Source organism: Fringilla coelebs (assembly GCF_963513975.1).
Source record: "Fringilla coelebs genome assembly, chromosome: 1".
NCBI classification, from domain to species: Eukaryota; Metazoa; Chordata; class Aves; order Passeriformes; family Fringillidae; genus Fringilla; species Fringilla coelebs.
Window position 1 is genome coordinate 120116207 of NC_140028.1, and position 14278 is coordinate 120130484.

At 40.9% G+C, this 14278-nt stretch overlaps 1 protein-coding gene across 5 annotated transcripts in view; it reads right to left on the minus strand.

Annotated features, from left to right (window-relative positions):
- SNX10 (sorting nexin 10) overlaps window positions 1-14278 on the minus strand; it is a 40738-nt gene that overhangs the window by 2557 nt on the left and 23903 nt on the right. For all 5 annotated transcript variants that reach the window (XM_084201033.1, XM_084201030.1, XM_084201031.1 and 2 more), the window contains 4 exons: window positions 11548-11634; window positions 8829-8929; window positions 8150-8248; window positions 82-297 (listed from right to left, as the gene is read on the minus strand). In XM_084201033.1, the coding sequence (XP_084057159.1) occupies window positions 82-297; window positions 8150-8248; window positions 8829-8929; window positions 11548-11634 (503 nt within the window). The remainder of the gene's footprint in view (window positions 1-81; window positions 298-8149; window positions 8249-8828; window positions 8930-11547; window positions 11635-14278) is intronic.

Here is a 14278-nt window from a genome sequence, read left to right on the forward strand (position 1 = left end):
TTACATCAACAAAAAAGTGAAGCATGTGCGTGTGTATGTATGGATATATAACCTCAGAAAGTAAGGATATACAGAAATCACCTCTCTGAATCAGAGTCTGCATCGTTTTTTCCTTTTTTTTCCTCTTCATCTTCTATAGGAAAACGTCTGTTCAGGGAGGCGAAACTGAGAATCGCATCAGCAACAGAGAATTTTGTCTGTCCAGACACACAGGCCTCCATGTCTTCTGGGCTTAGCTGAGTCTGTAGGAAGAGGTGAAGCCTACTATCTGAGAGCAATAATGCATCTTGTAGGATCCTGGAAAAGGAAAAAAAGGCAAATGTTTATATATAACCTACACACACACACATATATATATATTCTAAAGTGTTTTCCCAGAACAAATTCTAAATGATGTTCTGTTTTTAAAGTTTTCACATGAATCCTAAATCAGTAACAGAAGGCAATGAACATATTAAAATGATTAGGTGCATGTTACTTTCTTATTACATTATTTGGAATTTTAGGTGAGTAAAAACATGAAGCTAATAGTGAGGCACATCTGCTATTAGAATAACTTCAAGGACATTTCTTCCATTTAACCATCTGCTATTACCACATGGATCAATTAATGATTTTTAGGCAGTTGGAGGCATATACTCTTACAAAAATTTGGTCTCTCTCTTTTTTTTAATAGCCAAGTTTTTATAAAAATTGCAAGTCACCGATTTGTTTGGTGGAGTAAAGAAGTGTGTAGAGAGACAGTGTGTAGGCAGACCAGACTTCATACATGTGCAACGTCAGGGCTTTGGAATACCTGTCAACAACTGAGCCAACACTAGCCAAAATTATTTACACTGTTATGCTGGTTTTAATTTACTTGCAGATAGTTTTCAGGGACTCTTAAATTTTATTTAATTTCCAGCTATTATTTTCAAAAATAGCTTTTAAAATTTGGTTCATATATATTTTAAATTAAGCCTCCAAATAAATTTAGCACAGAGTATTTACTTAAAACACATGAAAGTAAACAAAATACAATACATTCCTGTAACACAGAAAGTTGTGGAGAGACTTTTCCAAGGCCTGAGAATTGAGGATCATTGTCTCTATTTTTAAAGAAAAGATACACAACTTTTCTTCAACATTTCTTTAAAGAAAGAATTCTTTACTATACAAATCTTAGAATGGTTAACAACAAACTTCTTCAATTTGTGTGTATCATTTTACTTGTGTAATAAAGACATCAGAGGTTATGACCATGCCAAAGAATGCTCCACAGAAAATTATTAAAATATCTTTAAACATCTCAAAGCTACTCAGACTCAATACTTACCTATTTATACCCGTTTAGGCTACAGTTTTTACCAAAAAAAGTCATTGCTGTGCAACAGGAAACAAGAGATGACATTACTGCAAGAACTAGTAAGAGCAGAAAGAAATATTGCATTTTAAAGGTACTCTGACTAAAATGAAAAGTGTAACTGATTAGTTCCTTCTCTTCAATAAGATTAATGGTGTGTTTGGACTGTAACGTTTTAAACACAAATACGTCCTGAAAACTGTTCTCTAAAGCAGCCAAGATTACAATAACATTTAATAAACACACAAAGGATTTCTGGCTTCATTCAAGCCCATAAAAATCTGTCAAATTAAAATAAGTAGTAAGAGATATCTACGTGAAACCACTAGATACTTGTGTGCCTGCACATTTCACTGCCTAGGTGAACATACAGCCTCAACCAAACAACTCCAACTCTGACACCTTCCAATCAGGAAATGCCTCCAACAACCCTAATGATCTGCCAGGTGCGGGTGAAATTGAGTCTCAGAAAGACCAGATTTTGCTGAAGTTCAAAATAAGCACACTTTTCACACACAGAGAAAGCCTTTTTAATCCATACTGAATTCTCACAATTTTAATAGCAAATAGAAGTCTATAAAATGTATGTGGGTAATGTATTAACAGAAAAACTTCTTTGTGGTCTAAAATCCTGCAAAGGCTGTGTAAAAATGATTCAAAACAGAATTTACAGGTCCACACACCTTGACAGCAACAGCTTCATGATTACAGTTTGAAAAGCCATCATTCAGCAGCCACTAAAAGAGGATTTCAGCCTTGACTCTTGATAAACGCACATTCCAAACAAAGACAAACATTGCAACAAAAAGTAGAGGTATCATTCCAAACAATAAATCCACTTTTATATTTATGCACGTGGCAGAGTAAGTATTCTACTTCTCTTAAAAAAAAAACCAAAACAACAAAACAACAAAAAGAAGAAAAACAAAAGAAAAATAATGCGCCGGAGCTTCCTGTAGAGTAACTACAGTTAGTGTTTTTCTCAGGCACCGTGAGGAGATGCACATTTCTGCAATTCTAACATTTGTGTGTCTAATGCCAAGTAACACAGCAAAAAGCCAAGTCATTAAATTCTGTGAATGGCATTTAGTTTCACAGATTTTCCTCTTGCTATACCTTCAAAAGTTTCCTGCCAACCAGTGAAAACACGAGTAACTAACTGTTCATGAGATTACACTATACTTACAGCTCTGTTGCTGTTTGAAATGTATTTTATTTTCTTTATAAAATAACGGGTAATCTTTAAAATTGATTTTAGATGGTTTGAGGCATTACACCAGAGAAGTAATGAGCACTAATGTCAATGATATTGGACACAAATTCATTTTAGCTTTATTTCATGTCCAGTACAATTCTGCTAAGCCTTGAACTGCTAAAGCACTGTTATTAACTCGGCAGTAACCTAACACATGGAACAGCAAACAAAAGTGATAAGAGTACAGACTGATCAGGACCTCAAGGCTACTGTCCTTTTTCTGCAGCTATAATTCAATTTCCAATTTTACTTTACATTGGACTCATTATTTCACAGTAATTTTCTTTTCTGCTTCATAGTGCCATCTGGAGGTGAAGGGAGTGAAGAGAAACCAAGGTGCAGAAATAGAAAGATGTTCGTAAAGCTAATCACACCCACACTCATATATGTATATGTGTGTGTTCACTATGTGTTCACATTGAGACCAAACACTCAATGCATTTTGCAAGTCATCCAAAACCATCCTGAAAGCAGATACACAAATACCTTTTACCTGGTTGTACCCTTGAAGAATTTCTGTTTTCTCTTCATTAAAAAATAACTGCTGCTTTTCCCACCCCCTCTGAACCAACAGGTTAGACTGCTTTTTAATTGCAAGCTTCAAGCAATCAAAATGTAAAATAAATTCTGCACTACCCCGTAAGTGTTATGCTTTCCTGTTCAAAATACTCTTTCTTCAAGGGAATACCCACACATTTGTCACCAGATGGTACTAGCAGTATTTAGTGCTGGTACTGCAGTTGCTCTCTGGGGGCATTTGCTGTCCTGGGGGCTCACTGTGTGAAGGCCTTGACATTTAAAACCTAGACTTGGCTTCAAGGACTTAAAAAATGAAAATTACAAACCGCCACCTAACAAATTAAAAAGGCAGAAGGGAGGGAGGAGCGTCACAACATTAATACTCGGATGTGTTCACGGAGGCTGGGCGCGTGCGCAGTCTGGACGCGGCAGGCAGAGCTCCCAGCGCTGCTTCTGCACTTTCACTGCAGCCACTGCAGGCAGGGCTGTGCTCACAGTGATGGAAATCAGCGCTGCTGCAGAGTCACGGCTCATGGTAATCATTCCTGTGAACTGACTGAGCACACTGAAGAGAACAACAGACCTTCTATGCGAGAAGAAGGAAAGGCTAAACCCTGCAAGTCTTGATCCCATCAGCAGTCATTACTTGTCAGAGATTTCACTCCTCTTGGCCAGATTGCTCACATGCATAATGACTACTTATGTGATTAAGGGGGCTGCAAGATAAGGCTCTACATTAGAATTAGAGATAATAAAGTAATTTTTTATTCACAGCCACGTGAATCTTTGTTTGTAAGCTTTCAGTAAATGCTCGTGATCTCTAGACCTTTAAAGAAGCGAGACTGAAAAACATCACAAGCAGAAGAAATAATGTCATTTTTGAGGAAATGCTGGATACTATGAGGAATATTTCTCTTTTCCTGTGTTACGACAAAAATATTTACGAAAGAAAAAAGCATGTGTTTTTTGTTATTTGGACAAGGTCCAAAATCTGGTTTTCTTCACCATGATTTTATTATATATATTATACACTGTTCTGCTGGAGAAAAACAACATATGGCCGAACAGTACAACTTAATCCTAACTAAAGATTTCCTGTATCTACTGTAACCTAATACAATGACAGATGCGTACTTGAATGTGTGTGGAAGGTTAACACTCCGATTTTGTTTTCGACAAATTTACTCTGCCCATTTACAACAGCTCACGAGAGCAAGGGAAAAACCCGAGGAGCTGAGAGACGAATGACAGCCTGTGCTGTGGTGCCCTCTATTGAGCATCCAGCCCCTCAGCCCCAGCCCACACCAAACAAAGCCCCAGTTTCCTCTTTAAAAAAGCTGACTGTGTTTCCTCCTTCGCTTTTTATAAGGGAGGAAATGTTACTGATATCAAGCAACTGTGAAGCAACTGTTGGGTATGTGATAATGCGTGCGGTTAGGAGAAGATTAGGCCACATGTGCCTGCTACACATTATTCCCTCACCAGATAGGAAACAACAGCAAGGCGGCTCCACTGGAGAGAGGCAACTTGCCCAAGGTGGTTCCACCTGCCCCACAGCTTGCCCAAGGTGGTTCTGCCTGCCCCACAAGTGCCAATGCTCCTGCCTGAGCCCCTGGCAGGAGCAAGCTGGCATCCATCCCTTTAAGAGCCAGTCTCCCACTTTCCACATCCCAGCACCCAGTGGAGACACCTCCAGAAGAGACCTCTGACCCTGCACCAGCTGCACTCATAGGACTGCAGTGGAAAAGGCAAGGAGGTGCCTGACGCCAGACACCTTCAGAAAAGGGCTCTGCCTTAGGCAGATGAATTTTATTGTGGCTTCCTCACTCTGGCACCCAGCAAGCCCAATGCATGGCCCTCTGCAGCAGCACACTGTGGATGCCCTCTGCTCCCTGTGGATCCATGCATTTTGTTTCTCAAAACTCTCAGTGTCTTCCACCCCATCACAAACTGCATGTCTGAAAAGTAATTGAAGAGTAATCCTTCTCCCTAAACCATGTAAGTTTTTGGGATCCGACTATATTCAATTAAAACAAAAAGTCATCAACTGAACTCAACTTCATTTAAAATGGCTTTATTAATTAGTTTTCTCATGAGCAAACCCACTTTATCTTCTCTAAGGGTAATCTAAATCCCAAAGTTAGACCTGCACAGCTACAAATGGATGAAAGCAAAGAGGATCTTGCAAAAGCTAAAATTATGAGATAGTGTTTTAATTTTGACCTTTAGTTAAAGAATAAACTTTTCTGAGAATTCACAGGCATCCTCAAAGGACAAGGATACTTAGCAGGAAAAACACATAATTTTCCTTATTCTTACAAAGTAATTCATAATTGAAAAGGGGCTAGCTGACTTCCGTTAATGCAAATGGCCTCTTGAAATATTAAATTATGCCCAGACAAGAAGTGAGCTTTACAGCTCTTCATCACTCAGAGATAATAACCTGTAAGACAAGTAGATCTTACACTGCATTTGTGCAGGAAAACCACATCAAAATGGGACACCTGTTCCCAGATTTCACCAAAGTCTAGTGCTTAACTTCCCAGCTGTTGGCCTAATTCTTACGCTACTGTGCTCAGCACGGAGAGGCTTCACAAAGGCTCTAAGTACACACTGTGCCCTGTGCTAACTCGCCCTGGAGTGGAAATTGAGGAAGGATAACGGAGCTCTGTAGCCATCCACATATAGACAATATGGAAGTGTTCCCAGGGCCAGAAGCTGAGCACTCCAGCTGCTCAATCCTGGCTCCTGCACAGGCAGGCACTACAGCAATCTGCTCATACAGCACAGGGCACAAACCAAGACTTTGAAAGATCTAAACCCCCTCTTCAGAAATGTCTTGGATCCCAGTAACACCTGGGATTCCTGCATCACAGGCAGGCATTTAAAAATGTTACCTGCGAACCGCTCCCCAGACAGGTCCACAAAGGCTTGAATCGAATTTCTCCCCACTGGCACAAAGAAACACCAGTAGGATCATGAGCTTGTCATTGCTGGGGTGAATGGTGCTCTCAGCTTGGCAGTTTGGGGTTAGGGTCCCCCTTTTCTAGTGTATCAGAACGTGCAGCATCCAGACCCAGAGCTCAGTAAATTCCAATGTGTGTATTATATGTAATATCTCTGTAACACGTGTATATTGTACATATATGCATATGGTACACACAGATGATACATCTATACAGAATATATGTGTATATTTTACATATATACATACATACATATATTATACCTATATATTATATATAGGTATATATATATTTTTATACTAACTCTCATTAGAGAGTTCCACAAAATTCAATTCCAGAAAAAGAACCATAACCTTTGGTTCAGCTTCATAAATGGGAGGGGGAGAAGCATCACGGCAGCTGAGCCAATAGGAAGATGCCTTCTGCGAGCAGCAGCACAGTGGATCCAGCCAGCAGAGGGCAATGGTACAGCACATACGGTGCCAGGCCAGCGCATCTCTCAACACAGCCTCTGAAAATTCCTTCCAAATGCTCCCCAGGGCTGAGAGAAAGCTGGCACTTTTCTTGCACTTAAGTTCAAATATTTAAATCATTACCTTACAATTGAGTTGCCTCTTTTCCCACTCCTGGGCTAACAGCAGCATGATGAAATGCTCCACATGCTGTCATTTTCTGCTGTCGGTACTCACTTCAGCTACAGTCATCCACAAAACTGGAGCATGAGGATGTCTTTTAAGATACTCTACCTTTCTGTTTTGCCTTTTGAAATGCAGACAGCAGTTGTAAACATTTTTGATGCTGATATACCTTGTTACCAGACTGGCCTCTTTCAAAATGAGAATGTTTTTTGAAATACACTACTCCATGGGGCAGCACAGCTAAGACAGAACTGCTCAGACACTAGAACCAGAGCTACCACACTCTTCATATTATCACTGACATGCTTCTAGGAGCACAGCCCTTCCATTTCACTGCTTTTCTTTCCTGAGGTGTAAAAACACCCTCTAATCCTTTTCTGCTTTCTCTTCCCTGCCTCACATGCCTTCAGCCAATATTTATTGGCTGACCTTTTGGCCGCAGATCCTATATAACTGCATGCAGAATATCATTCCTGCAGCAGTTAGCTGTCCCTGCCTTCAGCTGCTAAGCCTAACAGATATACCTCGGGACCAATGATTTGTGGTCTGTTAGGGAGGCTTATAATACACTGACTGGAAAGAAGATGAATAGTCTCTACTCGCAGTGTTTCACCATGCCCTTACCCTGAGCAGCAGCTAAAGGCAGCCAGCAGAGGCACACACAGCTCCTGCTTCAGCAGCTGTGAGCAGCCTGCTCTCACACCAGCAGTGCCAGGACACGACAGGAATGGCAGAGAAAAAGCAGAAAATTACACCACCAAGGGCTCAGCCACTGCAGAAGGTGAAGTGGTCACAGCAGTGGGACTGAGGGATGCAGTACTGAAACTCATACAGTACTCCCTTGTAATGCGGGTCAGGGACTAGCTAAACCTGATGAATGATTTTATACACATTGCAGCTGCACTGAAAATGGTCACAGCTGCTAGAGCTTGCTTATGCTAGTGGGACTGGTAAACAAAGCAATTTGCATTTTAGGAAAGCTCTGTGTTAGGAGATCTCACTAGAGAATTCTCCCAGGCTCACAGGGGTTTAGCCCACAAAGACACTGATTTTCCATGAACATGAGGGGGGGAGCTTTCTTTGTACAAGAATATCCAGCTCCTTATTGAAAGCTTGAAATAGACATCACAAGTGAAAGATCTCCCCAACTTAGTATGCAATTGCGAAGTGATTTAAATTTAAGCCTATTATCTATAATCAGTGCAATGAAACACAATGGAAAAGTGCCAGCTGAAGTCTCCTTATAACCAACCAATAGAGCTGAAGTCACGTGTATGAATTATGACAGTGCAAGTAAAAAAATAGAACTAAACGTGTAGCATGTACAGATGACCACATGGTGGCTCTCAAGTACCAGAGATGAGCTATCTTAAACCAGAAATTGATGACCTCATAAAAATTCCAACACCTCTGGATAGGCTGTACTCACTTTTCCAGGAATTCTTGCAGACCCTGACGGCGATGGTCCACGTGATTAGGATTGTTCATATTGAAAAAGGGAGTTTTGGATGGCAGTTCAGGTAGCTGTCTTTATAAACAGGGAAAAAATACAGTTAAAACCAAATGTGAAACAGCAGAGAAAAATGCAGAAGGCAAATGCCAACCCCAAACATGTGAAAATCATGGGTTATGTTTCAGAAGCTCTTGAAATCAATTTGGGAACACAAGGTTGAGAAACTGAAGGGTTTCTCACACACCTCAAAGGGGAAAAACAAATTAATCTCATTTTTCTGGTCCAGATAGGCTACATCCATGTCTGGCTGGGTCTCTTATGGTGCTTACAAGACCTAAGCAGACTGAAGAACACAGAGGAGGTACAAACACCTACACTAGATTGTTATTTCTGCTACTCATGCATAACAAAAGAAAACACAGATCAAGTCTCTTACAAATTAGAGGGGGGCTCACAAAAAAAAGGGCCGTAAGTACAAAACACGTTCTTTTGAGTTTAAAGCACATAAAATGCGTTCTACAGAAAAAATCTTGTGCTAGTAAGAAACACAGGATACTTTCCAGATCTGCTTTCTGTAGTTCTCTGAATGAGGATGAAACAATCCTTCCCTCCATGACTGACAGATTATTGAATAGCCACATATAAAGTTGCTCACATAAGCACTGCATTGCTCTGAAGCCTCTGCCGGAGCCAAACAAATTCTCGATAGCGTCGTCGAACACACGATGTTTTCCTTGTAAAGCACATACTGTTTGTCTGTTGGGAAATAAAAAACATTTACTTTGCAAATCAGCTTAAGCTAAAGTGCAGGCATGGTATTAACAACGTATCTAAAATGTTATACTAATGCCCGAGACACCAATGGAAAGCTTGACATTAATTCAGTTTATTTTAAGGGCTGTGCTTTACCTCAGGCAGGACTGCTGACAGTTTCTACTGCTTCTCAGGGAAATATTTTTCACTGCTTTCTTTTTAAAAGGAAGAGATTTGGATTACAGTACAACTTGCAGGAAAAACAGACGTCAGAAAAAAGTTTCAGTAGATAATGTCAATCTTTGCAAGGGAAAAAGATTCTAGCTATTTTAGTTACAATCCTGCAAACAGGTACACAGTTTTTCCAGTGTGCAGTCCCAGCCTAAATCAAACCAAAGCAACTGCTCTCTGCAAGTAGCAGCATTTGGAAATTTTCCCACAGAACACTATTAGTTCACTAGGAAAACGCCAATTCATCAAAAGAGAAACAATTTGTGGAAATTAAATACTTTTGCCAAATTTTCCCACGGAGCATACATTTAGATGAAATCCCATATACCAGACAGGACTCCATTAGTAAGCTGCCTGCAGCCCAGGCCACCCTCCCTACCTGCCAGGAGCCATAACTCCAGCCAGCCACAAGATGCAGTCTGTAGAGAGCACAAAGATGTCAGCCTCCAGGAACAGAGGAGCACACCCAGGATACCCCACAGCTGGAGAACAGAAATGCTCTAAGAGCTGGGTAGAAGCAGAACTTAGCTGGCCTAAAAGCCAGGCAGGCACAATACTTGGAGTCCACTGAGAAGTCTGGATGGTAGGACTGACTTAAGGACTTGGTCTCCAAAAGCCCTGGCACTGTGGTGGCAGGAAGCTGAGCTGATGCTTAATAGCTTCAGAGATGTTGAGTGATGGATCATGTATCACTGCCTGCTGGCATTGGCTGGGGAGAGTTAATTTCCTTCACAGCAGCTGGGGCTGTGTTTTGGATCTGAGCTGAAAACAGTGCTGTTAACACAGGGATGTTTTAGTTACTGCTGAGCACTGCTTGCACAGAGCCAGGCCTTTTCTGCTCCTCACCCCAGCCCACCAGCCAGCAGGCTGGGGGTGCACAAAAAGCTGGGAGGAAACACAGCTGGGACAGCTCATCCCAACTGACCAAAGGGATATTCCATACCATATGGCATCATGTTCAACAACAAACTAGGGTGGAGATTGGCTGGGGACTGCCACTGAGGGACTAGCTGGGCATTGGTTATTTTGTGCTGAGCATATGTTTTCATTTGCATCACTTGTCTTTCTACAGTTTTATCCATTTTTCTTAAAAAAATTTCTTTATTAGTATTGCTATTATTACTATTTAGTATTATTATTAATATTATTATTAATGATATTACTACATCTTGATTATGAAACTGTTCTTATCTCAACCCACAGGTTTTCTCCCTTTCACTCCCCCAATTCTCCTGCCTCCATCCTGCTGGTAGGGCAGAGGGGATGTGAGCAAGCACCTGTGTGGTGCTTAGTTGCTGGCTGGAGTTGAATCAAGACACACTGGGTCTAAACAACATCTTCCAAACTCAGCAGTCACTGAGAAAGCCTTAATACACTTTAATTCAGAGGCACTGATATCTGTGAAACAGTATTTCAGCATCCACCCTGCCAAATCTACAGAATTTCTATTTACCAGAAATGAAAAATATAATTGCTGTGGAAGTGGTACTTGAAGCACATTACAAATTTATAAGTTTCACAACTTTGATTGCCACACAGGAGAGACGTACTTATCACACAGACATTTAATAAGTGATCATTTGACTGCTTGCTCTCATACACTAACTGCTTAACTCTTCCACACAATAAGGAAATGCTTTCGGTCTTGTGCCAAGCATTAATCATGTAACTTGGTGCTCTCAAATACCTTCATTTAACACCGCAATTAAAATCCTTGGATTTAGATTTGGCAAATTAGGATAACTTCTTCCACATGTCATCCACCAAAGAACAATCAAGAAAACAAAATTATGAATAGGACAGATTTATGGCACAAAAAAAAAAGCACCATAATGCCAAGTGCGTTCCCTTTAACGTATAGTGGACTACAATCACAAACCCAAATGGAACTACTTCACACATCCAAGCACCACTAAATTAGCATAATATGAATGTCAAGGTATACTGAAAACAACCACACTGAAGCAACCAGTAATTTGGCAAAAAGGACTGAGAAGAATTTAAAGTACAAATAACCAGCTAATTACTTGAAAAGGAAGTTACTTTCCCATGAATACCTGAACATCACCATTCTTCTATGATGGTAAGATATCACTGTCTGTACCAGTCTTCTTTCTAGTTGATAAGTAAAGCTAATGATTGGCTGTTGCAAGACACTGTGGAATGCATATGTGAGCACATTAGGTTCCACCCCAGCTCTGCTAAACCTACCACACGGCCATTGGCAAACCCACTTTACCTGTTCCACTGCATCCCCACTGTTAAAAGGAGAATAATAGCCTCCGGCATCCCAGAAGCAGAAATTCCATTTATATCCCAAAGACAACCCTGGCTTGGACAGAAACAGCAATAGGAGCCCGAAGAATCTGTTCTCATATTTTTATACTTACGTGAATAAATATCTCATAGTCTATGTAAGAATGCCATGAGTCTTCTTTCTGTATCCTGGGGTCTCGCACCAAGACAGTTACAAATTCCTGTAAGTGCATAATAAGCAATAATCAAGCAATTAATTTCAGAGGACAAAGGCAGCCTTAAAGGCTCTCTTGATTCTTCTGCTGTTCCACAAACTACTGAGTCAGATTAAAAGCTGAACTGCTGTTTTATTGAATTTTGCAACCCTATAAATGGAGAAGCATAAAGCAATGAATCATCTGAGCTACACCACATGTCTGGGAAAGTCCCTGCCAAATTGCTAGCTGAAAAGGAATATTTCAGATTAAGTAACACTGTGAAAAGTCATACATGTTTCATGCATGGGAGACGACATCTTGGCAGCAACAAACTGAAAACCGAACATTCAAAGTCACCCATGTAAAGGAGAAGGAGGCAGGTATTTCAGACTTTTCCCACATTTGTAATCAACACTGACAAAGAGCACAGCTGCAGATGCAGCACTGGGGCATTTCTGTTCCATCAACATGCCCAAGGAAGCAACACAGCTACGCTGCAGAACAAAATTCCCCATTTTGAAGGGACAATCATATTGAGTATTTGTTGTAGAGGTTGTCATATCTAGCTTACTTCCTTGTGATTTCTGCATTTACATAATTTAGAGGGATCTCAAGAGAGAGAGAAGGCCTGTGGATATTACTGTAATGTAAAGCTAATGGGAATTGGAAGAGACTGAAGAATTAAATATTTCTCAGTACTCTCAGCTAATGATCAAAATTTTGTTGTAGAAAAACAAAACCAAGCCAAACCCCCAAATCCTGATAAATCTGTATATTCATGCTAGGATGGAAAATATTCCTTTAAAATACAAAGGTCAAAAGTGTGCTTAAATACCTGCTGCTTCTGGAGCACATGTGGAGGCTGCCCTACTTCAGTTGCTTAAATGAGCTATTCACCCCAAAAGCTAAGCCAACCACTTAGCAAAGACTTAAAGAAAAGTGTATCACTTTAAGCTGTAGATGTATTCCCCCTGAGAGGAAGGCACTGCACAAGATCTCCAGGTACAGGAATCATCTGTGGGAGGAATGACAGTGTCTCTGGTAAAAAAAACATGCTTTTTTTAGTGCATATTTGCATAAATCAAGAAATCTTGAACTAGAAAGCTCTCAAAGCATGTCTTCCCTATGTCCAAACCAAAGATATCAGAAAAAAAAGTTCTATTCCTCAGCCAAGTATTCTCCTCCAACACACACTTGCATGTACCACCACGGCAAACCTTCAGCAGACTGACAGAACAATAACAACCTTGAAAGGCAAAGATACACTTTTTCCTGGACAGCCTGTAGGTAGCAGGCAGACATTCAAGGTCTGGATTAAATAATTTCCCTCCCTGATTTCCAGGTGTTACTGAGATGGGGAGCCTGTGGCCTGACGGCCGGGCACAGCTTTTGGTTTTATGTTACTTAGCCCAGCTCCTGGTCCCAGGGGTGTTTTCTGTGTAATTAGTGGTTGCCCTTCTGGTGAGTATCATGAACACCTTGCCAAATAAAGCACATTTGAAAAGCTACTCCTGCCACCTCTGCTGCTTCTTTCATCGCTGAAGAGCACCAGAGGGCCAATTCCCCCCTGCAACTTTTTAACCCCATCCCAGCATGACACAAGAGGAACAAATGATCAGAGCTTTAATCATTTCTACCAGCTGAGGGTCACGCCTTTACTTTTACAAAAACACTAGTGGGACATATGAGGAAGTTATTTCTGCTCCAGAGAAGATACTCAGCAATGTGCTGAACACAGGAGAGGACACCATTTTTTGGGTTGTTTTTCTCCACCTGCCTCCCTGTCTGTCATATTTACCATACAAAGGTAGGTAGGTAGGTAGGTAGGTAGGTAGGTAGGTAGGTAGGTAGGTAGGTAGGTAGAGCAGACTTTCAGACTTTCTTTTTACATCACAAGGTTTTGTCTTCCCCAAATTCCTATTTCCCTGTGTCCCAATCTTCTCCAAAGCTGCAGCTACTTCTCAACATACTTTCTTTTCTTTGCTGAGTGCTAAATGCATCAGTCCTGCAAGTGGAAGAAGAGAAATTATGCCAAGAAGCTTCAAACAAGACACTGCACTCATCTTCCCTTCAACTGCTGCAGCACAGGGGTCACAACCTCAGGCAGCCTGCTTATAACCTGACCTCAGTCTCCTTCCTCTCATCTACTGCTGGATCAGCTTCTTGTTGACTTTCCTTTTGTCCAGGTTCCCCAAATTACTCCATTTCCAAATAACCTGCCATAACCTTCTCCTTTGTACAGAATCAAAACAGTCTGTGAAGTAAAATACTTCTTTCAAACCTTTATAGTACCAAAGTATTGTGACTAAAAGTTGCTATTGGATAAGCTGTTGGTTAGCTATGGTTTACCTTGCAAATCATTCCAGACCACAAGATTTGCATTGGAAAACTTCTGTACACTTTTAACTTGCAATTAACTAGTCACTGAGTTTCAACGAGGGGGAAGTTAAAACCCTTCAGACTCTACCTACGAAAGAAATGAGACCTGCTGTATATGCAGTGGCAGGAAGTGTCTAAGCAGTAAAGAACTGAGCCAAGAGGAAAAATGATGGGCAAAACAGCAGAGCACCTCAGCAAAATGTAGCCCTTAAGACACAGTCACTGTCAGCTTTGATTTGAAACACGAGGATTTCAACAGAAGTCTGGGTGTTCCTTCCCCCCCCCCGCC